Consider the following 26,276-nt stretch of genomic DNA (forward strand, 5'->3'; position numbering starts at 1 on the left):
CTGCAGGGTGAACACTAAAAGCAATCATCTGACTGGTTGCTATGGGTTACTGCCCAAGTGCAAATTTGCCCAGTGTTTATAAATGAGCCCCAGAGTGGTCCTTGGCCCATAGAATTGATATAAAATCTCCACAATAGACAGACTGCAGCCTTGGGAGCCACAACAATGAAATAGATGAACGTAGAGCTGGCTGCAGAAATAATGTATATATAATATATATATATATATAACGTGATATTTGTCATGTTCAGGTCTGCACAAGGCTTGTGTTTATCCCCTCACACCGATGGAAATACTCCATGGGCTGAGCTGGAAAATAAAGCTGTGCCTGAAGTGGATGTTTCTAGAGACACAAACAAAGCCCACCCAAAAGCGTAGATATTGCTTTAATACCCACCATTAATGTTTATCCGATAAACGTCACCGGAAGTGATCTGGAAAAGTTCCTGCAGTTCATTCTCATCGATCTGGGAAGCTGGAGAAGAAGAACTATAATCCATTAGTATAATATTGACACATAACAGGGAAAAACATACAGACACATGCTGAGCCTGCGTTACATTTCAATAAACCACAACCAAATTTCAGCCTGCCAATCAAAATCTCAGTTCACTCTTCCCAGAATCCTCTCTGAGGTCACCATAGATGCATGGTTAATTTGGCTGCCCATGTGCAATGCAGGTCCATATATCTCCTCAGTCCTATGATCTCTAGGATATAATTATAGGACAATGCAGGATTTGGGTGGATTAAAAATAGTGGTCTGGCCAGAAATTTCTTATAAGAGCTGAGAGGCTGTTCCTGCTGAATTGTGCTTAGTACAGGGGAATATACAGTCATAATTTACTCCACTTTCAACAAAAAGAGTGGTATGTCTTTCATGTTTTCTGAACAAAGATTTTTAGTGAAGCAGTATTCAGTTGTATGAAATGAAATCAAATGTGAAAAACCGGTTGTGCAAAAATGTGGGTACCCTTGTAATTTTGCTAATTTGAATGAATGTAACTGCTCAATACTGATTACTGGAAACACCAAATTGGTTGGATCAGCTTGTTAATGGTGGCCATAGACACACAGATCCTCTCGTACGAATCGAGGATTCGTACGATTTTCGGATCGTGTGTGGCGTGTGCCGACATCTTTCGTCCGGCGGAGATCGGTCGTTTGGTCAGGTTTGATTTTGACCTGACTGATCCCGCCGGAGCCCACGGCACATCGTAATCGGGCGAACAATCAGATTACCCCCGATATCGCCATGTTTGTAAATGGCATATCAGGGAAAGATCCGCTCGTTTGGCGATGTGGCCAAACGAGCGGATCTTTGCATCTATGGCCACCTTAAGCAGGCCCGGACTGGCAATCTGTGGGTTCTGGCAAATGCCAGAGGGGCTGCTATAAGGTCCCATAGAAAGTCAGGATTTAGTGGGCTGATGGGGGCTGTTTGTGCCTCTATGTGGGCTGATTGGGCCTTTGTGTAACGGAAATGCCAGGGCCTATTTTAATTCTCAGTCCGGACCTGACCTTAAGCCTTGAACTTCATAGGCAGGTGTGTCCAATCATGAGAAAAGGTATTTAAGGTGACCAATTGCAAGTTGTGCTTCTGTTTGACTCTCCTCTGAAGAGTGACAGCATGGGATCCTCAAAGCAACTCTCAAAAGATCTGAAAACAAAGATTGATCAGTATCAGGGTTTAGGGGAAGGCTACAAAAAGTTATCTCAGAGGTTTAAACTGTCAGTTCCAACTGTAAGGAATGGAATGAGGAAATGGAAGGCCACAGGCACAGTTGCTGTAAAACCCAGGTCTGACAGGCCAAGAAAAATACAGGAGCGGCATATGTGGAGGATTGTGAGAATGTTACAGACAACCCAAAGATCATCTCCAAAGACCTGCAAGAAGATCTTGCTGCAGATGCAGGTGTATCTGTACATCGTTCTACAATTCAGCACAATTTGCACAAAGAACATGTGTATGGCAGGGGGATGAGAAGCCCTTTCTGCACTCTCACAAACACACTCGCTTGTTGTATGGAAAAGATCATTTAGACAAGACACTGTCATTTTGGAACAAAGAGCTTTGGACTGATGAGACAAAAATTGAGTTATTTGGTCATAACAAAAATCGCTTTGCATGGCGGAAGAAGAACATCACATTCCAAGAAAAACACCTGCTACCGACTGTCACATTTGCTGGAGGTCCCATCATGCTGTGGGGCTGTGTGGCTAGTTCAGGGGCTGTGTGGCTAGTTCAGGGGCTGTGTGGCTAGTTCAGGGGCTGTGTGGCTAGTTCAGGGACTACTGGGGCCCTTGTTAAAGTCGAGGGTCAGATGAATTCAACCCAATAGCAACAAATTCTTCAGGATAATGTTCAAGCATCAGTCACAGAGTTGAAGTTCCGCTGCAGGGGTTGGATATTCCAACAAGACAATGACCCTAAACAAACTTGGAAATCTACAAAGACATTTATGCAGAGCTATTATGTGGAAGAGGCTATTATTATGTGGAACAAGCCTCAATGAATGATTCAATGACACAAAGTCAGTATATATGGCATGACCGTTGGGTTTCTATTACTCTGCTACACCTACGAGTAAATTATATGCCAATTGGAAATAGAATTTCTACCAAAAACAGTGATCGATCAGGTTAGTGACGTCTGATTGTTATTATTCTGAACACAACTGTATCTATAGGACAGTTGCTAAGGAATACGTTGTCTGTCATTGGCTGGATGATGAGTGAACGAGACAGAAGAGTGTGTGTGAGAGTGCAGGAGATAGAGAACAATGGAGTGGCAGTTGTATGGTGCATCTGTTCTAGGTAGAAGCGCTAGTTGAAAGGCACATCTGACAGTCAGGAGTGCCACTTAGCACAATGGGCTCTTGACCCAAGACACTTCCAGTAGTCGAATCCTTTCTCATAAGCACTGAGCACAAGCACCCTCAGGCCACACTTTGAAGAGCTGCATGAAAAGTAAAGGGAAAACGTAACAGTCCTTGAGTAGTACAGCAGCAGCATGTGGGCAGCCGCAGGAGAACAGGGGGGCAGCAGCAGGCACAGTGTAGCCTTAAGGTGGACATACAAAGGGAGATGTTGCCAAACAAGCGGCTCTCTCCCCGATATGCTCACATTGAGGTTGGGCGATATTGGGGCCCCTCACTCAACTGTTTTACTATCATGCAGATAGACACCTGCATGCCGGAATAGAGGGAATCCAAGATGGCGACCAGGGAGACAACTAAATGGGAAGGCCTAAATTGGGAATATTTTTAAGTAATCTCAATGTGCAGCAGCTTCTTTGTAGCTCTTCGCACAACCGGTTTCTTTTAAATTTCCTTTAAGTCAACCCCAAAAATGTTTTTTTTCCTAATGAAAGAAAACACAATTCTGAGCAACTTTCCCACATACATTCATTACAAATGGTCCATGTTTATTGAAAGTAGTGTTTGTCCCTTTCTATTCTCTGCCCTGGTGGCTCTGACTGTTAATACAATATTGCAAAATCAGAGTCCCCCAGTAAAAACAGGTCTGTTAATCAGCTTCCTTGTCCTACATTGTATCAACAGTCAGTGCCACCAGTGCAGAGAAAAGGGAGGCCACAAACACTGCTTTCAATAGCAATAAATATACAAATAACTTAAAAATCATAGAACATTTGTAATGAATGTATATAGGAAAGTTGCTCAGAATTGTGTTTTCTTTCATTAGGAAAAAAAATATTTTTGGGATTGACCTATGCCTTTTAAAGGATAAGTAAACCTTTAAAATAAGTGAATGTAAAATGGATGAGGGGGCTATTCTAAGAAATGTTGCAATGTACATTCATTATTTATTTTGTTTGTATTCCAAGATATTAAGGGATACATGTACTGTTAATAGGAATGAATTTTGTTACAACAGCGCCGCCTGCTGGTCAGTTTCCCACCAGTCTGACCAGCAAGTAGTCAAGGAAGTTGTCAGGAGAAAGAAAGAGGCTGATGTTCTTCTGCTTAGGAATAAAATTAGAAACCTTTCTCACATCTTTCGCTTGTACTTGATCCCAACTAAGATATTAATAATCCTTATTGGAGGCAAAACCAGCCTATTGGCTTTATTTAATGTTCATATGATTTTCTAGTAGACTTAAGGAATGAAGATTCAAAATTACAAAAAGATCCATTATCTGGAAAGTCCTAAAAGTGGCCATAGACAGAGATCCGCTCGTTTGGCGACATAGCCAAATGAGCAGATCTCTATGTCTATGGCCACCTTTCTCTCTCGGATATGCCCACATTGAAGTGGGCAATATCGGGCTGATCCGATCATGGGCCCTAGGGCCCAACGATCGGATCATAATGAACCCGATATGGGTGGTCAGATCACAGGACCGCATATAGGCGACTGCGATTCAACAGAATTTTTTAACCTGCCCGATCGAGGTTTGGTTGACTTCCGGCCAGATATCGTTCAGGGAAGCCCGTCGGATGGCCCCACACACGGGCCAATAAGCTGCCGACGCGGTCTGTCGGCAGCTTTTATCGGCCCGTGTATGGGGGTCCAAAATCCTGAGCATTCTAGATAACGGTCCTATAGCAGTGGGAAACAGGCCTAGACTGGGATTCAAAATAGGCCCCGGCGTTTAAAGTACATAGAGGCCCAAACAGCCGCCCAAACAGCCTCCCCACCAGCCTAATATATAGTGTCCAGGGCATCTTACAGCAGCCCCTCTGGCATTGGCCAGAATCCACAGGCACGGTGGGCAAGCTCACCAGTATAAACCTTAGGTAGAAGCATGATCTTGGTTCAAGAAGAAAGGATGAAGGTCCAGAACTGGAGAAGGGACTTACTTAGGTAAGGAAAGTGCAAAGAAAAGGGGTGAGACGTTTGTGTAATAGAGGAACTTGTGAGCCTAATTCTAGAGCCTGGGTTTGTGTCATACTCAGTGAGGTTTTGCAAGGGTAGGGGGCACTAGAAGCACATGATGGTGAGATGATGGTGAAAGGTCATGTAAACTGAGCAGCCAACATTCCAATGAGAAATGACTATAGGGTCAGCACCCACCAATAGAACCCACCACGATAGGATGAAGAAGACTGTGAATGAGGTTAAGTTGGAACCTCAGAACAAGTCCACCTTGAAACAACCTGAAAGCACCACCCAATTATATATATATATAAATATATATCTGGAAAGCTCCAAATTACGGAAAGGCTTTCTCCCATAGACTCTATTATAACCAAATAATCCAAATTTATAAAAATGATTTCCTATTTCTCTGTAATAATAAAACAGTAACTTGGAGGCAAAACCAGCCTATTGGGTTTATTTCATGATTTTCCCCTAGGCTTAAGGTATGAAGATCCAAATTACGGAAAGATCTGTTATCGGGAAAACCCCAGGTCCCATGCATTTTGGATAACAGGTCCCATACATACATGTATGTATGTATGTATGTATGTATGTATGTATGTATGTATGTATGTATGAATGTATGTGTATACACATAGCAGTTATTAATACTAGGGCCCTGGCTAAGTGTAACTAGCCAATAGTACAATCCATCCCATAATCATAAGTAAATAGGTAAGAGTAGAGTAGAAAGTATGGCAGGGATCTCCTTCCCCATCAAGCAGTGAAAAGTTGGAATATCTATTTTAATGTCTATGATTGACTTGCTATACATTAAATATTTCATAGCACTTTCCAACCTACAGATTAAATGATAAAACCCTAAAAGAACAGTGATGCAATCCTCCTCCTGAAATGATTATAGGGTGCCCTAAAATGTAGGAGAGATTATTAATAGCTATCAATTATCCTGCCGAAAATATATTTGCAGAACAAAATCACTGTCAATGAAAGGCAAGTATGATGGGGGGGTTGGCGACGGTATTATTGCACAGTCATGTGACAGAGCGGGGGATAGGGGCAATGTTCCAGGGTAAAATCCCTAATAATGTTCATGGCTTATTAAAGGGAAACTATTGTGAAAATGTAATAAAACCATCATACTGAAATAAGAAACTTCCTAAATACAATTAACTATTCTGTAATGTTTCTGAAATAATCAAGTTTATCTTCACTATTCCTCTCTCAGCATCTGTTTCTCTTCATTCTGTCTTCATGCAGCAGTTGGGTGTCAGATATTCACTGACAGTTAGATCCAATATATCTTATAGGGGGGCTTCCTTTTGCCCAGCAGATGTATTAGAGCTCACTCAAATAACTGATTCCAGTACAAACAAAATGTAACAAAATAACTGCCTTTTGCACAAATTCTGCATGTAGAGAGACATGATGTCTGGTGAGTTTAATAGAGTGAGCTCTAATACATCTTCTAGGCAAAAGGAGCCCCCCTATAAGATATATTGGATCTAACTGTCAGTGAATATCTGACACCCAACTGCTGCATGAAGACAGAAGAAATAGTGAACACTAACTTTACTATTTCAGAAACAATGCAGAATATTTAATTGTATTTAGAAAGTTTCAGTATGATGAAGTTTATATGAAATTTTCCTTTTTGCAATAGTTCCCTTTTTAGGGCTAGACTCTGAGCACTTTTGTAGGATCAACAAATTGCATCAGACAAGTCAGTTGGTGTCGCTAGTGTCAAAATATAATGCGGCGGATAGAATAATCGGATGCATAAACTACATGCAAAAATTTCCATCCGGCACGCCGCATCTTCATCCGACAAGATAAAAACAGATGGTGTCTGAAATACTTTTTTTCCCCTCTTTGAAATATAGGTGTAGGATCCGTTATCTGGAAACCAGTTATCCAGAAAGCTCCGAAATACGAGATTGCCATCTCATGCTGTTGCATGGAGAATCAGACAAAATATGATGAAAAGCGCTCATGGAGTTTTACCCTTAGTAGTAATGACTGAGTGAATCTGGCTTAGGGAAGGAAAGTGCAGATTGGGTAGAAGAGGAGTGAGACGAGTTCATAGTAGAGGGGCAAGACGTGTGCGTAGTAGAGGGGTGAGAAGAGGGGTGAGAAGAGTGAGATATGTGCGTTGTAGAGGGGCGAGACGTGTGCATAGTAGAGGTGTGAGACGTGTGCGTAGTAGAGGGGCGAGACGTGTGCGTAGTAGATGGCCGAGACGTGTGCGTAGTAGAGGGGCGAGACGTGTGCGTAGTAGAGGCGTGAGTAGAGGGGTGAGACATTGCGTAGTAGAGGGGTGAGAAGAGGAGTGAGACGTGTGCGTTGTAGAGGGGCGAGACGTGTGCATAGTAGAGGCGTGAGACGTGTGCGTAGTAGAGGGGCGAGACGTGTGCGTAGTAGAGGCGTGAGACGTGTGCGTAGTAGAGGGGCGAGACGTGTGCGTAGTAGAGGCGTGAGTAGAGGGGTGAGACATTGCGTAGTAGAGGGGTGAGAAGAGGAGTGAGACGTGTGCGTTGTAGAGGGGCGAGACGTGTGCATAGTAGAGGCGTGAGACGTGTGCATAGTAGAAGGGTGAGACGTGTGCGTTGTAGAGGGGTGAGACGTGTGCATAGTAGAGGCGTGAGTAGAGGGGTGAGACATTGCGTAGTAGAGGGTCTATCCGTCTCTTCTCAATGTTAGTGATCTTGCTAATTTGTTCCTGATGAAGGGTGGTGAAAACCCCCCGAAACGTTGATGTGTGGTGAAAATAACAATAAATAACCTGCTGATTATGAAGTGTGTGCGGAGCCGTGATTATACTGCAACTTGCTAATTTGTTCCCATTACCTGGTTGATCCACCAATAGAGTGACATTCCTTCCTATTATGAAGGGCCACAGGTCAGGTAGTGAGTATATATTTGTGGGTTCAGATTGGGTAGTGGATCTGGGTAGGTGGTATGAGTGCAGATGGGTGGTGGTAGGTGTGGGTCAAGATATAGTTCAGGGCTGGGTCTGCCCAACCAACCTGTGTAGGACCATTCAAGTTTCACCAAAACAAGGGGCCCCATCCAAAAGCATATTATTACCCTTCTACCAAACTTTACCTTTGCATTATAGCTTGTAGAGTTCTCCTACCAACTGCCAAACCCAGATAATTCCAGCAGACTGCCAGACAGAAAAATGCCATTTACCACTTCAGGGGACTAATTTCCAATGGCAGTTGCCTTTATCCCACTCCAGACAACTTTTGTCATTGCACATAATTTAAGGTTTGTTGTCTCTGGTCCCCCATAAAATCCCCATTCTGCTCTATGGATAGTTCTTGTGCCGATGCAGCTTCCAGAGACAGTTTAGAACTCAGCTGTGAGACTTCCAACTAAGAGCAATGCATTTTACACAGAGCGTCCACATACTTTTGGCCACGTATTGTACATAGTACATGAGATATGGTAAAGAGACCATAGGGTTGCATATAATCTTTATGAGATTCTCTCTAAAACTTCAGAGACCTATACATTAACTTTGATTCTGATAATAAATGGAAGTCTATTAAGTGCCAATGCTTTGTGCTGACTCAACAAGCGCTTGCCGCAGTATGTATATATATATATATATATATATATATATATATATATATATATATATATATATATATATATATATATATATATATATATTAGTCCCATATGTGGTGCACTCCAAACAATATTAGTCACATGCCTGGGTGCTGTCTCAAACTTCATACACAGAGATTTCAATAATAGACGCACTCCGGGACTCCCAAATGCGGTGAAGAGGAAAGAAGTATTTTCCATGTGTCAGTCCTGTTTTGGACCTTTCTCAACATTGTGACACTAAGGGGGAATTCACAAAAGTGGAGAGAGAGTCGATAATAGGAGTAAAAGTGGTGGTAAACTAGAGTAAAATACTTTCTCCATATTCACAAACAGAAATCTGCCTAAATTCCTACTCAACTGCCACTTTTGATATTTTAGTGAAAGAAAGACGGTTTACACTTTTATGAATTTGTCTTACAAACGACATAAAAATGGCGCAAAAAGCGACATTTTAAACAACATTTTCTCCCGACATTTTAAAAATGGAGAAAAGCTCAGTATAACTCTTCCCCATGTGTCAAGCCAATTCTAAAGGCGGCCATACACAGGGAGATCCGCTCATTTGGCTTTGTCACCGAACAAGCGGATCTCTCCCCGATATGCTGACAATGAGGTGGGCGATATTGGCCCGATCTGATTGTGGGCCCTAGGGTCCAACGATCAGATCAGAAAGGAGGCCAAATGGGCGGTCGGATCACCTATTCCATCTATTCGTTGATTCGGTCTCAATCCCAACAGGATTTTTTACCCTGCCTGATCGGCATCTGGCCGACTTTGGGCCAGATATCGATCAGGGACCCTGGTCGGAGAGCCCCACTCACTGGCCAATAAGCTGCTGACTCTGTCAGTCGGCAGCTTTTATTGGCCCGTGTATGGGGGCCTTTAGATAACTTGCTCTGCTTTGGTTCAGCCAATCTTCATTTCACATCTCTCGTAGGTGCCCCATTGGGGAATTATCATATTAATAGGGATCAGCATTTTATAGTCATGATAAACTTCAGTCACTCTTTACTGCTGTACTGCAAGTTGGAGTGATATCACCCCCTCCCTTTTCCCCCCAGCAGCCTAACAAAAGAACAATGGGAAGGTAACCAGATAACAGCTCCCTAACACAAGATAACAGCTGCCTGGTAGATCTAAGAACAACACTCAATAGTAAAATCCAGGTCCCACTGAGACACATTCAGTTACATCGAAAAGGAAAAACAGCAGCCTGCCAGAAAGCATTTCTCTCCTAAAGTGCAGGCACAAGTCACATGACCAGGGGCACCTGGGAAATTGACAAAATGTCTAGCCTCATGTCAGATTTCAAAATTGAATATAAAAAAAATCTGTTCTTTTGAGAAATGGATTTCAGTGCAGAATTCTGCTGGAGTAGCACTATTAACTGATGTGTTTTGAAAAAAAACATGTTTTCAGATGACAGTATCCCTTTAATGAATAAGGGAAATATTAGCAAATTGAGTGAATATATTATCTAAAGGAAAAGTAAAGCCTCCCAGACAATTTTTTAGTTTTAGCAGCAATGAGACACTTGACCTAAGCTAATAAAACAAAATTCTGGTACAAATTCCTATATTGCTCAAAATAGCACTTCTTGTATTTAGACCCTTATATCTTGTTACAGAATTAACCCCCTCCCCTAAAAATTCAAATTTTATTTCTGACTGACAGGTGTAGTAAGAGCTAAAGACAATTTCAAGAAAAATGTTGTTAAAATGTCGTACAAAATCTGAAAACTGTCTGTTTAAAAGACAAATTCACAAATATGGAGATAGAAGTTTGTGAATTTGGTGGGAAATCCGACACTTTTATTTTGTCTCAATATCAGCACTTTTGTGAATTCCTCCCAATGTCTTGAAAAAAAGTCCAAAACGGACCGAAAAGCTGACAATAATTTCTTCTTTTATTCTTCACCAAGTCCCGAAATGTGTCTATTATTGGAATGTCTCTCTCATATATATACAGGGTCGCCATTAGAAATCATGGGGCCCCGTACAACAATTTTTGGGGCCCCGCCCACCATAGCCCCCAAGCCCCACTCCAGATCCAGCCCATTCCACACCACAGTAAAAAGACATAAGACACAGACATAAGTGCAAATAAAGGTAACCCCCCCCCCCACACACACACAAGTTATAAAAAGCTATTGTTGGTCAGGGCCCCCCCTACAAGTTAAAAAAAAAATAATTGGTGACCAGGGCCCCTCTATAAGTAAAAAAAAAAAAAAAAAACATTGGCGCCAAGGCCCCCATAAAAGTTTTATTAATAACATTGGTGCCAGAGCCCCCCTTACAAGTTAAAAAAAAATTGGGGAATACAGAGAATATTTTTTTAAAAAAACATTGGTGGCAGTGGCCTATAGAATATTAAAATAATACATTGGTGACCAGGGGATTAAAAAAAATTCAACTTCAACTTCGCCTCCTCTCGTGGCTTTGGGTTTTTTCAAAAGTTTCAGGACTTCGGCTGTTCGGCTTTTTTGGCACTTCCATATTTCGGCTATTCGGGACTTTGGAAGGAGGGGGCACGGCTTCAGCACTGTCAAGGGGGGCCCAGCTCTTTTGAAAAGTTCAGCACTGCTGGGCCCCCCTTCAGTCCCGGGCCCCATACACTTGTACCCCCCTGATGGTGACCCTGTATATGTGTATATATATATATATATAATTAATAACGTATGTGTATGAGGGATAAAAGGTGAATATCGTAGCAGAGCTCTTGGGCTGAGTTTATTAGACAGAACATGAGAGCCATAAAGTAGGGAGGAAGCAGAAAGCAGTGAGTAGATGAGGTGCAGAACAGCTGGAAGGCACAACACTTCTATTAAAGGTGGTGGAAGAATAAAACGTGTGTCAGATGAGCGGCACAATCAGCTGGGAGTTTATAGACAGCAGGCACACGTCTGGGCTGGATATTACATATGTGCAGAAGTCAATAAAACCAGAGTTAAATTTGTCCGGAGAACTAAAGAGGCGAGGGCTGATTATTCTGCTCTCTCATTCGCTGGCACTGCAGTTACACTAAGTCACATCCAATTGCAGTATCAATACTTCCAGTGTGTCCTACATATAAGGGAACTGACTAATATACAAAGCAAATCCCCACTGCTCTAAGATGATATCGCGCAGCTCAGATTTAAAAGCCGGATCATTTCCCTGTCCCCATACAGAGCGCTGTCAGGTACCAGTGCCCCCTCAGCAAATCCTACAAATATCAATGGAAAGTAGAGAACATGTGTCAGTAACAATGGCTGCCTATTATTCTCCCCATATTTGGGATTCCACAATACGAATGTCCTTTGAACCAAACGAACAGTCGTTTTTTTGCCCAAAACAGAGAATATCTGTCAGAGGTAGAGCACACGGCACAGGCAGAACTACTCACAGTAAAGCTGTACTTTAACATTCCTTTTCTAGGCAGGAGTGTGACACAAAGCAGAGATATTTATATCTACTTATGTAAAGAATATTTCCCCATGATTCCCCTTAATAACGTGCTCCACATTCCTGACAATGTTCATCTCCATCTCCCGCAGGAGCCATTGACTTGTGCTGCTCAGGGCCAGCTAAGGACAACAAACCAGGCATAACGAAGCACTTACTTGTGCTGTACTCACTAATTACTTACCTTATCTCTCTCTCTCACAAACACACACATCATCAAAACCCAGTTAAAGGAACAGTAAAACCAAAAATTAAAGTGTGCACTGTAGCTCCACACTGGTAAAACTGGTGTGTTTGCTTTAGAAACCCGTTGAAGTACAGTAGAGTATCTACTGTAGTAGTACTTATCTGTTATCTACTGTATATCCTGTGCTTGAATGGCTGCCCCCATGACTACACAGCAGCTTGTTTATATAAACTATAGTAGTACTTATCTGTTATCTACTGTGTATCCTGTGCTTGAATGGCTGCCCCCATGACTACACAGCAGCTTGTTTATATAAACTATAGTAGTACTTATCTGTTATCTACTGTGTATCCTGTGCTTGAATGGCTGCCCCCATGGCTACACAGCAGCTTGTTTATATAAACTATAGTAGTACTTATCTGTTATCTACTGTGTATCCTGTGCTTGAATGGCTGCCCCCATGGCTACACAGCAGCTTCTTTATATAAACTATAGTAGTACTTATCTGTTATCTACTGTGTATCCTGTGCTTGAATGGCTGCCCCCATGGCTACACAGCAACTTGTTTATATAAACTATAGTAGTACTTATCTGTTATCTACTGTGTATCCTGTGCTTGAATGGCTGCCCCCATGACTACACAGCAGCTTGTTTATATAAACTATAGTAGTACTTATCTGTTATCTACTGTGTATCCTGTGCTTGAATGGCTGCCCCCATGGCTACACAGCAGCTTGTTTATATAAACTATAGTAGTACTTATCTGTTATCTACTGTGTATCCTGTGCTTGAATGGCTGCCCCCATGGCTACACAGCAGCTTGTTTATATAAACTATAGTAGTACTTATCTGTTATCTACTGTGTATCCTGTGCTTGAATGGCTGCCCCCATGGCTACACAGCAGCTTGTTTATATAAACTATAGTAGTACCTATCTGTTATCTACTGTGTATCCTGTGCTTGAATGGCTGCCCCCATGGCTACACAGCAGCTTGTTTATATAAACTATAGTAGTACTTATCTGTTATCTACTGTGTATCCTGTGCTTGAATGGCTGCCCCCATGGCTACACAGCAGCTTGTTTATATAAACTATAGTAGTACTTATCTGTTATCTACTGTGTATCCTGTGCTTGAATGGCTGCCCCCATGGCTACACAGCAGCTTGTTTATATAAACTATAGTAGTACTTATCTGTTATCTACTGTGTATCCTGTGCTTGAATGGCTGCCCCCATGGCTACACAGCAACTTGTTTATATAAACTATAGTAGTACCTATCTGTTATTTACTGTGTATCCTGTGCTTGAATGACTGCACCCATGGCTAAACAGTAGTTTGTTTATATAAACTATAGTAGTTCACCACCACCTAAAGCACTTGTAGGTTAACAATGGCCCTCCTGAGAGCCGAATAACCAGGCGTATAAACTGCCACCTCGGTCTAGAGGGGCGGAGTCAACAGCTTTTATCAACCTAATTGAAGTTACACCTCTGGACAAAGATACCGGAGTCTGCAAACAGCTGAAGTAGTTCTGCATCTACAAAGAACTTACCTAGAGGTTGGTATCCTTGTGTAGAGGGTCCACTGAAAGGGTTTCTGCTTCCAAATCCACTCCCGTCCAGCGACCCATACGACATCTTTGTAACTGGGAATCAGGCTGATCAGAGATGCCTCGAAACTAGGGAGAGAGAGAATTAGGAGAACGACAATGAGAAACATGGAGAAATTGGGAAAATTAGAAGAAAGGTAAGAGGCAAATCCTAGAGCATGTATTATTCACACTTATACAGTATCTCCGAATATTGCCGTTATATAGAGAAAGATCTGCACTGCACCAGCCAACATGGAGGGTAAAGTTACTGATCATTATACAAAGCCAACATTGTGTTTAATCTGCACCACTTTCACAGTCGATCATTCCACAATTGCTCCGATATAAAACTTTAATGAAATGTGCCGTGTGGGGGTCCTATGGATAATTGCGCAGCCTTTTGTTCTATCTAACCGTAAGATTGAGAGAAATGCACCAATACTCACACGCCGCTACAACAAGGAACCAATGGGATTGGTGAGAGTTTGGAGTAGGCCAACCAGCTCCCCAGATATGTAATCCCCACCCGAGGGTCTGTATGCAAAACCCTCCGTAACAATTCTATTACTGTAAAACTAAAGTTCCGTCAATATCCATTTATTTTATTGTTGACTGGGGTATTTGTCAGCTTAGATCAGGGGTCCCCAACCTTTTTTACCCGTGAGCCACATTCAAATGTAAAAAGAGTTGGGGAGCAACATAAGCATAAAAAAGTCCCTTGGGGTGCCAAATAAAGGCTGTGAGTGGCTATTTGGTTGCCCTTATGTGCACTGGCAGCCTACAGGAGGCTCTTCTTGGCACTATACTTAGTTTTTTATGCAATTAAAACTTGCTTCCAAGCCTGGAATTCAAAATAAGCACTTGGTTTGAGGCCACTGAGAGCAACATCCAAGGGGTTGGAGAGCAACATGTTACTCGCGAGCTACTGGTTGGGGATCACTGGCTTAGATGATTGCCTAATTAAATGTATATATATATATATATATATATATATATATATATATATATATATATATATATATATTATATATATATATATATATATATCAGATGACAGAGGGTTTGGTGATTCTACTCGCACCCTCCTACGTGGAATAAAAGTTCATCATGATCCCGATTACTGTTCATTGCTCAGCAGCGCCGTGAGCCAACACTGCTTACAGACAAGAGAAAATCCCGTAATGTGCGACTTAATTCACTTGGAAAGAGAAATTCCAGACCCATGGTGGGCTTCCAATATTCTCACTATAAATCCTTCCCTGTAAATATTGACTACAGGTATTAAAGGAACAGTTAGGGTCAGGCCACACAAGCAGATTCGGGGGGGAGGGGGGTTAGACACCCGAGTGACAAATCTCTTTTTTGGGGCGACTAATCTCCCCGAACTGCCTTCCCCCTGCCGGCTAAAATGAAAATCGCCTGGGGGAAGGCACGCGCATCGATTCGTTTTCCGAGGTCGCCTCACAAGGAAACTTCGGGCAAGATAATCTTGAGACCAAGATTATCTTGAAACGATCGTTTAAATGTACGATTTGTCCATCAACTAAAAAGACCATTTCAAGCGATATTGTCCAGTTGAAGCCATGAAAACTGAGGGGAGCTGCCTGCAAAACTAAAGGTCCCCATAGACGCAAAAACTTTTCTTTGGTGAACGACCGATTTTAGTGCAAACCATAAAAAATCGTGAGGTTAGCGGGAATCGAATGATCGTGTATCTATTTCGATATCTATTTCGATATTTCGATCGATTTTTTGCCCCACATCTGTCAGAAAAACGGTTCAACCAGGTTAAAAAAATTCGGTGATAAACGTATTCATCGTCCAATTGATTGCAGGGACAAGCAGGCAGCTCCCCTCAGTTTTCATGGCTTCAACTAGACAATATCGCTTGAATTGGTCTTTTTAGTTGATGGACAAATCGTACATTTAAACAATCGTTTCAAGATAACGAAAAGATCTTTTAAACATCTTTACATCTATGGCCAGCTATAGATAGATTTCACGGTGACTGATGAAAATTTTTCTAACCTGGCCGATCAATTTTCTGACACGTCGGACGAAAAACCGTAAGATGCACGATCGTTTGATTCCCACTAACTTCATGATAGTTTGACGGATTGGTCGGATTTCCCTAAAAACCTTAACGGCACACGCTCAGATTCAGACCCAGCGACAAGTCTCCTCTTCTTCGGGCGACTAATCTTCTTGAACTGCCTCACACCAGCTAGAATCTAAATAGCCGGCGGCATGGCACTCGGAGAGCTTTGTTTTCTGAAGTCGCCCAAAGTTTCTTCGTGAAGCAACTTCGGGCGTCTTCGGAAAACGAAGAGCACCGATTGCCATCCCGCCGGTGATTTACATTCTAGCCGGTGGGAAGCAGTTTGGGGAGATTAGTCGCCCAAAGAAGAGGAGATTTGTCGCTGGGCAACTAATCTCCCCAAATCTGAGCGTGTGTCTTTGCCCTAAAGGCTATGAACAAATGCAGAGAGTTGCCCCAGCTTTGGAGAGCGCTATTTAATTATGGGTCTGTTCAACTGGCCACACCCCTCTTATGTTCCTGGCATGACTTTATAAACACAAAGGGGGTAGTTGATTAAAGTCCGAATGCCAAAAACTAGAAAAAAAAATATTTTATTTTTTTAACTATGAAACCTGAATTTTTAGTGGAAATAGTGGGATTCATTATATCCCAAGGATGGAAAAAGACAGAATTCGAAAATAAGGCATGTCAGACCTGCCGAGGTTGTATATAAGTCAACAGGAGAAGTCCAGAAGATATCCTGATCCTCGCTGGGTTTCATGCAATAATTCTAAGAATTCATCGTTTCCTGGCAGAAAATCTGAAAAATTTGTACAATTCGAATTTTCATACGATTGTCACTATTTTTGGAGTTTTTTTTCCTGCACTGGAATTTTTTGGCAAAATGTATTGATAAATAAGGGTCAATAACCCGTGCGGATTTGGTCACAGTATATTTCAGAAAATAATGAGATATTTTTTGGATTTTGATAAATAACCCCCAATGTTATGTGGGAGGTGCTGCAGTCAGACGATGGCTGCTTATCAAAGGATAAAACTATAGGTGGTGCCAGTAGCACATTTACAGGATCTTTGGAGATATAAGGAAAAACAAACAAAACAAAATTATATGGATCTTCATACCTTAAGTCTACTAGAAAATCATATAAACATGAAATAAACCCAATAGTCTGGTTTTGCCTCCAATAAGGATTAATTATATCTTAGTTGGGATCAAGTACAAGCTACTGTTTTATTATTAGAGAAAAAGGATTTTTTTTTTTTAATTGAATAAGATATGGGACCTGCTATCCAGAATGCTTGGGACCTGGGGTTTTCTGGATAACAAATCTCATACATTAAGGGGCAGATTTATTAAGGGTAGAATTGAAAATTCGAATTCAAATTTTCTATTGTGTTATGGTCAAAACTGTCAAATTTGACTAGGGAATTATTCAAACACGATTAGAGTTTTTTTTTTTAATTAAATTTTCGACTTGTATTAAACTCTGGCCCTTTAAGCATTCAAATTCGACTATTCGCCTCCTAAAACATGTTGAATTACTGCATAAGTCAATGGTAGAGTTCCGGTGACCAATTTCAAGATGTATGTAGCCTTCCTGAATCGAGTTTAGTCGAATTCAAACTCGAATTCGAGTTTTTGGGTCGGTAAAATTCGTCAAGAGTTTTAGATATTCGATTCTTTTAATAAATAACCCCCAGTCGAATTTAGAATTAAAGGGAGTTTAAAACAACTCACATGAATTTGAAATTCGACCCTTGATAAATGTGCCTCTTCAGCTGGCCATAGACGCAAAGATCCGATCATACGAATCCTCGAACGATTGGACTTCCCCCATCTCATATATCATATAAACATGAAATAAACCCAATAGGCTGGTTTTGCCTCCAATGAGGATTAATTATATCTTAGTTGGGATCAAGTACAAGCTACTGTTTTATTATTATTATAGGTATGGGACCTGTTATCCAGAATGCTTGGGACCTGGGGTTTTCCAGATAATGGATCTTTCCGTAATTTGGATCTTCATGCCTTAAGTCTACTAGAAAATCATATAAACATGAAATAAACCCAATAGGCTGGTTTTGCCTCCAATGAGGATTAATTATATCTTAGTTGGGATCAAGTACAAGCTACTGTTTTATTATTATTATAGGTATGGGACCTGTTATCCAGAATGCTTGGGACCTGGGGTTTTCCAGATAATGGATCTTTCCGTAATTTGTATCTTCATGCCTTAAGTCTACTAGAAAATCATATAAACATTAAATAAAGCCAATAGGCTGGTTTTGCTTCCAATAAGGATTAATTATATCTTAGTTGGGATCAAGTACAAGCGACTGTTTTATTATTATAGGTATGGGACCTGTTATCCAGAATGCTTGGGACCTGGGGTTTTCCAGATAATGGATCTTTCCATAATTTGGATCTTCATCCCTTAAGTCTACTAGAAAATCATATAACCATTAAATAAACCCAATAGGCTGGTTTTGCCTGGTTTTATTATTACACAGAAAAGGGAAATTTTAAAAGATTTGTATAAAATTTAATCTATGGGAGACGGCCTCTCTGTAACGTGGAGCTATCTAGATAATGGGTTTCTGGATAAGAGATCCAATACCTGTACCAATATATGAATAATTTCAGCTACACACACTTGCTGCTGCTGAACCACATTAGCTAGCCGACGCTACTCTATTTATAAAAGAAAGAAAAAGCCCACGGTGTTTAGTCAATGCCACTGTACGACTGGTGTCAATTATCAACAGGCCAAAGAAATCAATGGCAGAAGGGCACGAGCAGCGGGGCTAATTGATTGACATTTGACTTGAGGATCCCATGTAACGAGTGTGGGACGTTTAATCGCTATATGGATCTCTCCTTTGTTACTACATGCCAACATCTCTGACTTGTTCCAACGAAATGTGTTGATTGAGTCTCAAGTCAAGAGGATTGAATAGATGGCCAAGAATAAAGACTAATTCAATGGCAGCTGATGTGATATACTGAAGAGCATGATAATATATAGGAACCTTATATACAGGTTTGGGACCGGTTATACAGAATGCTCTGGACCTGGAGTTTTCCAGAGAACGTATTTCTCCCTAATTTGGATCTTCATACCTTAAGTCTACTAGAAAATCATATAAACATGAAATAAAGCCAATAGGCTGGTTTTGCCTCCAATAAGGATTAATTATATCTTAGTTGGGATCAAGTACAAGCGACTGTTTTATTATTACACAGAAAATGCAAATCTATGATCTATGGGAGAGAGAGAGAGAGAGAGAGACTGTTACTATACTAGGGATGCAATGAAACCACTATTTCGGATCCAGCCGAACCCCTGAAACCTTAGTGAAAGATTCGGCTGAATACTGAACCGAATCCGAATTTGCATATGCAAATTAGGGGTGTGAAGGGGAAACCATTTTGTACTTCCTTTTGTGACAAAAAGTCATGCAATTTCCCTCCCCAGCCCTAATTTGCACATGTAAATTAGGATTCGGATATGGTTCGGCCGGGAAGAAGGATTCGGCTGAATCCGAATCCTGCTGAAAAAGGGTTGAATCCCGAACCAAATCCTGGATTTTGTGCATCCCTATGCTACACACATACCAATAATTTGCATGTATTCTCGAAGAATAATAAAACAATACAGACAGAAATTCAGAATAAATAACAACTAAAAAAATGAACGCAGTTGAAACGAGTCATTTTTCAAATCTTTTAGGTAAGTGAAGACGCAGCTCTTTGGACAATGCTCAGCTCGTTGGGAATATTCCAATTAATATGCAGTCTCTTTAAGCTCCACTGAATCAGGCAGAACGTTGCCCAAATTCAGCTGAAATGTAATTTTGCTGCTCAGCGAAATATGTAATGTGTGTGTGTGTGAGTGTGTGTGTGTCTGTGTGTGCGTGTGTGTGTCTGTGTGTGCGTGTTTGCGATCTTGACGGATTCAGACCATTCCGCGTGCCAGGATGTCAAAGACAGGCCCAGCTTGGGAGAGGAATTAACTCAGCGGAACTTGTTCACAAACACAATCGCTCATAGTAAAGATGGAATACTAATTAACTGTGATGGGAAGTGACAATAAGTAACACAGTGAGTCAATGGATCATTGGCCAATTGAAGTGTCATCCCAAGATCATGCAGCTAACACTCCATTTTCAGTACGCCCCACCATCATGGAGCACAACCACCCAAGTTCCAAGATGAACAATTGAATCCTTAGGACACCCCAACTATTTGGCAGATATGGTATTAACGTTGGGAGTCTGGGCCAACAATCATATAGGAGTATGGGAGGTTTGGAGGCCAAATGCCAAATACAGCCTCTAGCTGCCAGTCCACATAAAGGCTACCAATAAAACCACTTCTTTTGCTCCACCCAGGAACATATTTTATGCTTGTGTTGCCAAGACACTTAATTGCAACCACAGTAGCCACCAGATTCCAATACATTGCCCATAGCTCCAGGGGACATGGGATTCCAGTGCAAAAGTTGAGCCAACAATAAAAATTGTTTCATTAAAAGAGGAGGAGACCATGACACTCAGACAGACAAATAAAAGCTGTGCAATAATCAACAGCAATATCTTTAAAGGACATTAAAGGTCTGATAGAAAGATAGAAAGACAGAGACAGATGCATAAATAAACACAGATAGATGGATATATGATGGATGGATGGAGAGATAGAGAGATAGATCTATATATAGATGAGAGAGAGAGAGAGAGAGAGAGAGAGAGAGAGAGAGAGAGAGAGAGAGATAGATAGATAGATAGAGAGAGATAGAGAGATAGATAAATGACAGAGAGAGATAGAGAGAGAGAGAGAGAAATAGAGAGATAGATAGATAATCTATATATAGATAGAGAGAGATAGGAGATAGATAGATGACAGAGAGAGAGAGAGAGAGAGAGAGTGTGAGTGAGTGAGTGAGTGAGTGAGTGAGTGAGTGAGAGAGAGAGAGAGAGAGAGAGAGACACATTAGTTGAGCTGAAGGCTGTCTAGCAGAACAGAATCATCTAAAATGTCTCAGAAACTGTTAAAATAGAAAATAATAACTACTGAAGTGCCAAGAGGAGAACTCTGGGTAAGTTTCCATTAATTAATTTTTGGGGGTTTTGATTCCCCTAAATATCTTGAAATTCATGGACAAACAATACTATTTTGTGCTTGAAGCTTTCTGTACAATTTTTTTTAATTGTCCTTTGATATTCCATAATGGGTGAGTGCAGAGGAACCTTTATTCTGTGTCGCCACCATCATCCTACAATGAAGGCTTTGAGGGCAAAGGAGACACGAATAAATCCACTGGAGATGTGGAACGAACCACTGTGGGTTACAGGCAAGCTCCAGGAACAGCAGCAGCAGCATTCTGTAACTGATGAAAGATTTAGAAATGAACCTCAAATTGCTACCAATGCCTTTGCTCTGCTATACAAAGTGATAAGAGTATCTGTGCTCAACAATTCTTCTCTATATTGACATAAGCCATGACACTTTCCCCCATGACATTTCCACCTGGCATCAACATTATTGCTGGCGAGGCGAGGAAATGTCTCCCGAAATGTTGTGGCCATAACACACTAGGGATGCACCATATCCACTTTTTGGTATTTGGGCCAATCCCCGATTCATTCATGAAAGATTTGGCTGAATACCGAACTGAATTTGCATATGCAAATTAGGGGCGGGAAAGGAAAACGTGGAAAAACTTTTACTTTCTTGTTTTGTGACAAAAATTTGTGTCATTTCCCACCCCTCTCCTAATTTACATATGTAAATTAGGATTCAGCTTTGGTTCGGCCAGGCACAAGGATTTGTCCGAATCTGAATCCTGCTAAAAAAGGCAGAATCCAGAACCAAATACTGAATTTTGTGCATCCCTACAACACACTCTTAAAAATGGCAGTTGACACACAGATAGACACAACCGTTTTAGGGTCAGAACAGACCAGATTGAGGTCAGCTCAGATTCGGGGAGATTAGTCGCTCAGTGACGACTTTCTTCTTCTTCGGGTCGACTAGTCTCCCCGAACTGCCTCCCGCCGGCTAAGTCTCCTCATGAGGCAACTTCGAAAAACGAATCGATCCAAGTGCCATCCCGCCGGCGATTTACATTCTAGCAGTTTGGGGAGATTAGTCCCCCTGAAAAAGAGCAGAGTTGTTGCCGGGCGACTTATCTCCCTAAATCTGAGCGTGTGCCCTGACCCTTAAAGACATTTATGCGAAACGGTCAAAAAAAAACGTAGAAAAAACATTTGTCAAAAAATTACACGTCAACATAATTTTTCTTCAATAATAGTTTTGCAAGAAAGAATTCAGTTCTAAACAAGTACAAGTTGTATAAACACTAAAACCTTGTTTGTGTCTCAAACGTAGGAAATTTTGACAAGAAAAGAGTAAATTTGTATGACAATTTCTCAAAAATGTTGGGTCTAGGACACACCCACAACCATCCCCCCCTTTTAACTTTTTTTTTTTCCCCAAAACTGTCAGTAGAGATGGAAAAATTACAGAAAACCTGTCTGTGTACTTGTCGGAAACACCAATTTTCTTTACTAACATTTGGAGGTTGCAATCAAACAAATCATAGTAATATTTTGCTTCTATGGAATGGTAAAAACATAGGGAATAAGCAGCAGAGGGGGATAATTACAATGCTGTGGGTATAGGAGACAGAGCAGGGGGAGCCCTAGGAATGTGCCGGCTACAAAGAGAAGACTAAAATGCAGCAGAAACCCAGTTGAAGGGCAGTTTATTGTGGCTGGCAGTTGCGAGACAGCAATGACTTGCAGTGTTATTAAGTGTTATTCACAGCAGAGACATCTCCCAGGGGAGCAGACAGCCATTTACTGACAAAATGTGACACAAATATTTCCATTCTCAGGAAAAGCTTAGGAGAGTGCCAGCCCGGCAACAGACTGCTTCTTATTGGACTTGTATGTGTGACAGCTCAAAGTGCTTCAAATTAGACAGCTCTGGGCACTATTCATACACACACTACACTGACACAACTTTGTAGTATTTCAGGCATGACATGCACATCGGTGTAAGTAACTATGACATGACACTGATCTCTGTTATGTGGCTTGTTTGGCCCCATGTGAATAAGTGCAAATGAACACAAGCCTATACTTGCCACAAGAACATACACTCCTTGCCCAATACAGCAGTCTTTTGGGAAGTTTACTCTTCGGGTGGTGGCACACGCGGCTATTCGGGGAGATTAGTTGCCCAGAGACAAATCACCTCTCCTTTGGACGACTAATCTCCCCGCCGGCTAGAATGTAAATTGCCGACGGGATGGCACTCGGATCTCTTCGGCTTTCTGAAGTCGCCCGTAGTTTCCTCAACTTCGGAAAACTAATCGTTCTGAGAGCCATCCCACCAGCGATTTAGATTCTAGCCGGCGGGAAAGCTTTTCGGGGAGATTAGTCACCCGAAGAAGAGGCGATTTGTCACTGGGCGATTAATCTCCCCAAATCTTACCGTGTGTCACTGCAATTCAGGATAAGGTGTTATGTTCAGCAAGTTTGGCTAAATTTACGTCAAGAGCCTTAGGATCCGGTCTTATAAAGGAACAACAAATAAAATCCATTACAGGGGTGGTTCACCTTTAAAGGGATACTGTCATGGGAAAAAAACATTTTTTTCAAAATGAATCAGTTAATAGTGCTGCTGCAGCAGAATTCTGCACTGAAATCCATTTCTCAAAAGAGCAAACAGATTTTTTTATATTCAATTTTGAAATCTGACATGGGGCTAGACATATTGTCAATTTCCCAGCTGCCCCAAGTCACGTGACTTGTGCTCTGATAAACTTCAGTCACTCTTTACTGCTGTACTGCAAGTTGGAGTGATATCACCCCCCTCCCTTTTCCCCCCCAGCAGCCAAACAAAAGAACAATGGGAAGATAACCAGATAACAGCTCCCTTACACAAGATAACAGCTGCCTGGTAGATCTAAGAACAACACTCAATAGTAAAAACCCATGTCTCACTGAGACACATTCAGTTACATTGAGAAGGAAAAACAGCAGCCTGCCAGAAAGCATGTCTCTGCTGGCAGGCACAAGTCGCATGACTGGGGGCAGCTGGGAAATTGACAAAATGTCTAGCCCCATGTCAGATTTTAAAATTGAATATAAATATATTAAAATACAAAAAAAATCTGTTTGCTCTTTTGAGAAATGGATTTCAGTGCAGAATTCTGCTGGAGTAGCACTATTAACTGATAGTGCTGAGTTTCAATAAAAAAAAATTTCCATGACAGTATCCCTTTAAGTAAACTTTTAGTATGTAATAGAATGGCCAATTCTAAGCAACTTTTCCATTGGTTTTCATTATTTATTTATTTTTTTTATAATTTTTGCCCTTTTCTCTCTTTCCAGCTTTCAGATGGGCATCGCTGACCCCATCTAAAAGCAAATGCTCTGTAAGGCTACACACTTATTATATATTACTGCTACATGTTATTGCTCATCTTTCTAGTAGGGTCCTCTCCGATTCATATTCCAGTCTCATTCAAATCAATGCATGGTTGCTAGAGTAATTTGGACCCTAGCTACCAGAGTGTTTATAATACGAATTGAAGAGCTGCTGAATACAAAGCTAAATAAGTCAAAAACTTTAAATAATAAAAAATGAAAACCAATTGCAAATTGTCTCAGAATATCCCTCTCTACATCCTACTGACAGTTATCTCAAAGGTGAACAACCCCTACGGCTATAGCCTATGATTACGTGTCCTAGTGACACGAAACGCATCAGGCGAGAGATGACTATATAATAAAGCTTCAACTTTTAATTTACTACTTTTCTGGTCTGATCAATACGTGAGTTTGACAGTGTGCCCGGTACCAAAATTTATGTGCTTTGTATAGGGAGTTCTTCATTTCCCGCACATCCCTACCATAAAGAGATAACACTGCGGCAAATGAGTGCCATTGTGATTGGCTCCTGCAATGGAAACATCCAATCACTTGTCGGATACTGGCTCTCTCTACCACCCTCATGGACCCCCCTGGACCCCCTCAGGCGCAAAAAGGTAAGCGCACGGGGGCGGCAGCAACTGCTGCCTCAGGCGGTCGAGGGGGCCAGGATCACCCCTGGCTCCCAGATTGGCAATCTGTAGACTTGGGAAAAACCCAAGTGTGGCTACTGGAAGATGCTTCAGATGGTCACTATTATTGGGCCTGTAGGGGTCAGATTGGGCTTCTGTGTTCTTTAAATGCCAGTTGGGACCTCTGTGAAAGCTCTTAAGCTGGCCATACACAGGGAGATTTGCTCGTTTGGTGATGTCGCCAAATAAGTGGATCTCTTCCCAAAATGCCCACATTGAGGTGGGCAATATCGGGCTGATCCGATCGTGGGCCCTAGGGCCCAACAATCGGATCACAATGCAGTCCATACAGGCGGTCGGATCGCTGGACTGCATCAACTGACAGATGCGGCCCCGAACCATCGGGATTTTTTAACATGCCCGATCGAGATCTAGCCAACTTTCGGACAGATATCTATCGGGGAAGAGCCCCACACACAGGCCGATAAAGCCGGCAGCTTTTATCAGCCTGTGTATGGGGGCCTTTAGGCTAGGGCCAGGTGAATTGGATCTTGGCCAGCAGAGAAACGCAGGTTAAGAATCTGCTTCTCTGCTGCCCGACGTACCTGCAACCAGAAGCGAACGCAGGTGATTTTATTACAAAAGGCAAAATCTTCACCGCTGATATCCGCTGCATCTGACTGACTATAGCAGAGGTAATGTTTCTAGGTTCATAAGGGCAGCAACAGAGGAGTGGACTCTTTGCCTTTGTTTCTCCGCAGGCCGAGATACAACTTGTCTGGCCCTGGTCTTAGAAAACACTTTTAGAGGCACATTTATCAAAAGTCAAATTTCGAGATTCATGTTTTTAAAAAGTTCCATAAACTCGAAATTCGACCGATCTAAATTTATTATTAAAATCGAATGTTTTAAACTCGGATCAAGTGAATCGACCCGAAAACTTGAATCACATTTAAAAAAAAAACTCCATTCAAGTTTTTTCTCCGAAATAAAAAAACCTCAAATGTCTGCAAATAGCTCCACACTGATCACTGGACCTCTCCCATTGGCTCAAACAGCAATTTGGAGGGTTTCAGGTGTCGAATAGTCAAATTTGAATTCTTAAAGGGCCAAAGAATTCAAATTTTTTAAACAAAAAACTCGAATCAAATTTGAATAACTCCGTAGTGGAATTTGACAGTTTGGACCATAAAAAAATCTCATTCGAATTTTCGATTCGACCCTTGATAAATCTGCCCCTTAGAAGTATATAGTCAGAAGGCAACCCTAAGCACCTAATGAGCAAGTCAGTGTTGGAGCCCAGGCTGCTCGTAGTCTGACCAACAACTGTTGATATGAGACCATTATAATGAGGTAGGGATGCACCTAATACACTATTTTGGATTTGTCTGAATACCGAACAGAATCCTAATTTGCATATGCAAATTAGGGTTGGGAAGGGGAAAACATTTTTTTTACTTCCTTGTTTTGTGACAA

General features: G+C 41.5%; 1 protein-coding gene across 4 annotated transcripts in view; it reads right to left on the bottom strand.

Annotated features, from left to right (window-relative positions):
- Positions 1 to 26,276, bottom strand: part of tsnare1.S (t-SNARE domain containing 1 S homeolog) — a 173,145-nt gene that overhangs the window by 80,431 nt on the left and 66,438 nt on the right. For 3 of the 4 annotated variants that reach the window (XM_041568039.1, XM_041568037.1, XM_041568038.1), the window contains exons 3-4: positions 13,647 to 13,772; positions 398 to 475 (exon numbers count right to left, since the gene is read on the bottom strand). In XM_041568039.1, coding sequence (XP_041423973.1) covers positions 398 to 475; positions 13,647 to 13,731 — 163 coding nt within the window. In that variant the 5' untranslated portion in view covers positions 13,732 to 13,772. Of the gene's footprint in view, positions 1 to 397; positions 476 to 13,646; positions 13,773 to 26,276 lie in introns of those variants that run through there. The other variant, XM_041568040.1, reaches the window with a different exon arrangement.

This window comes from Xenopus laevis, chromosome 6S (genome assembly GCF_017654675.1).
Source record: "Xenopus laevis strain J_2021 chromosome 6S, Xenopus_laevis_v10.1, whole genome shotgun sequence".
Classification (NCBI taxonomy): Eukaryota; Metazoa; Chordata; class Amphibia; order Anura; family Pipidae; genus Xenopus; species Xenopus laevis.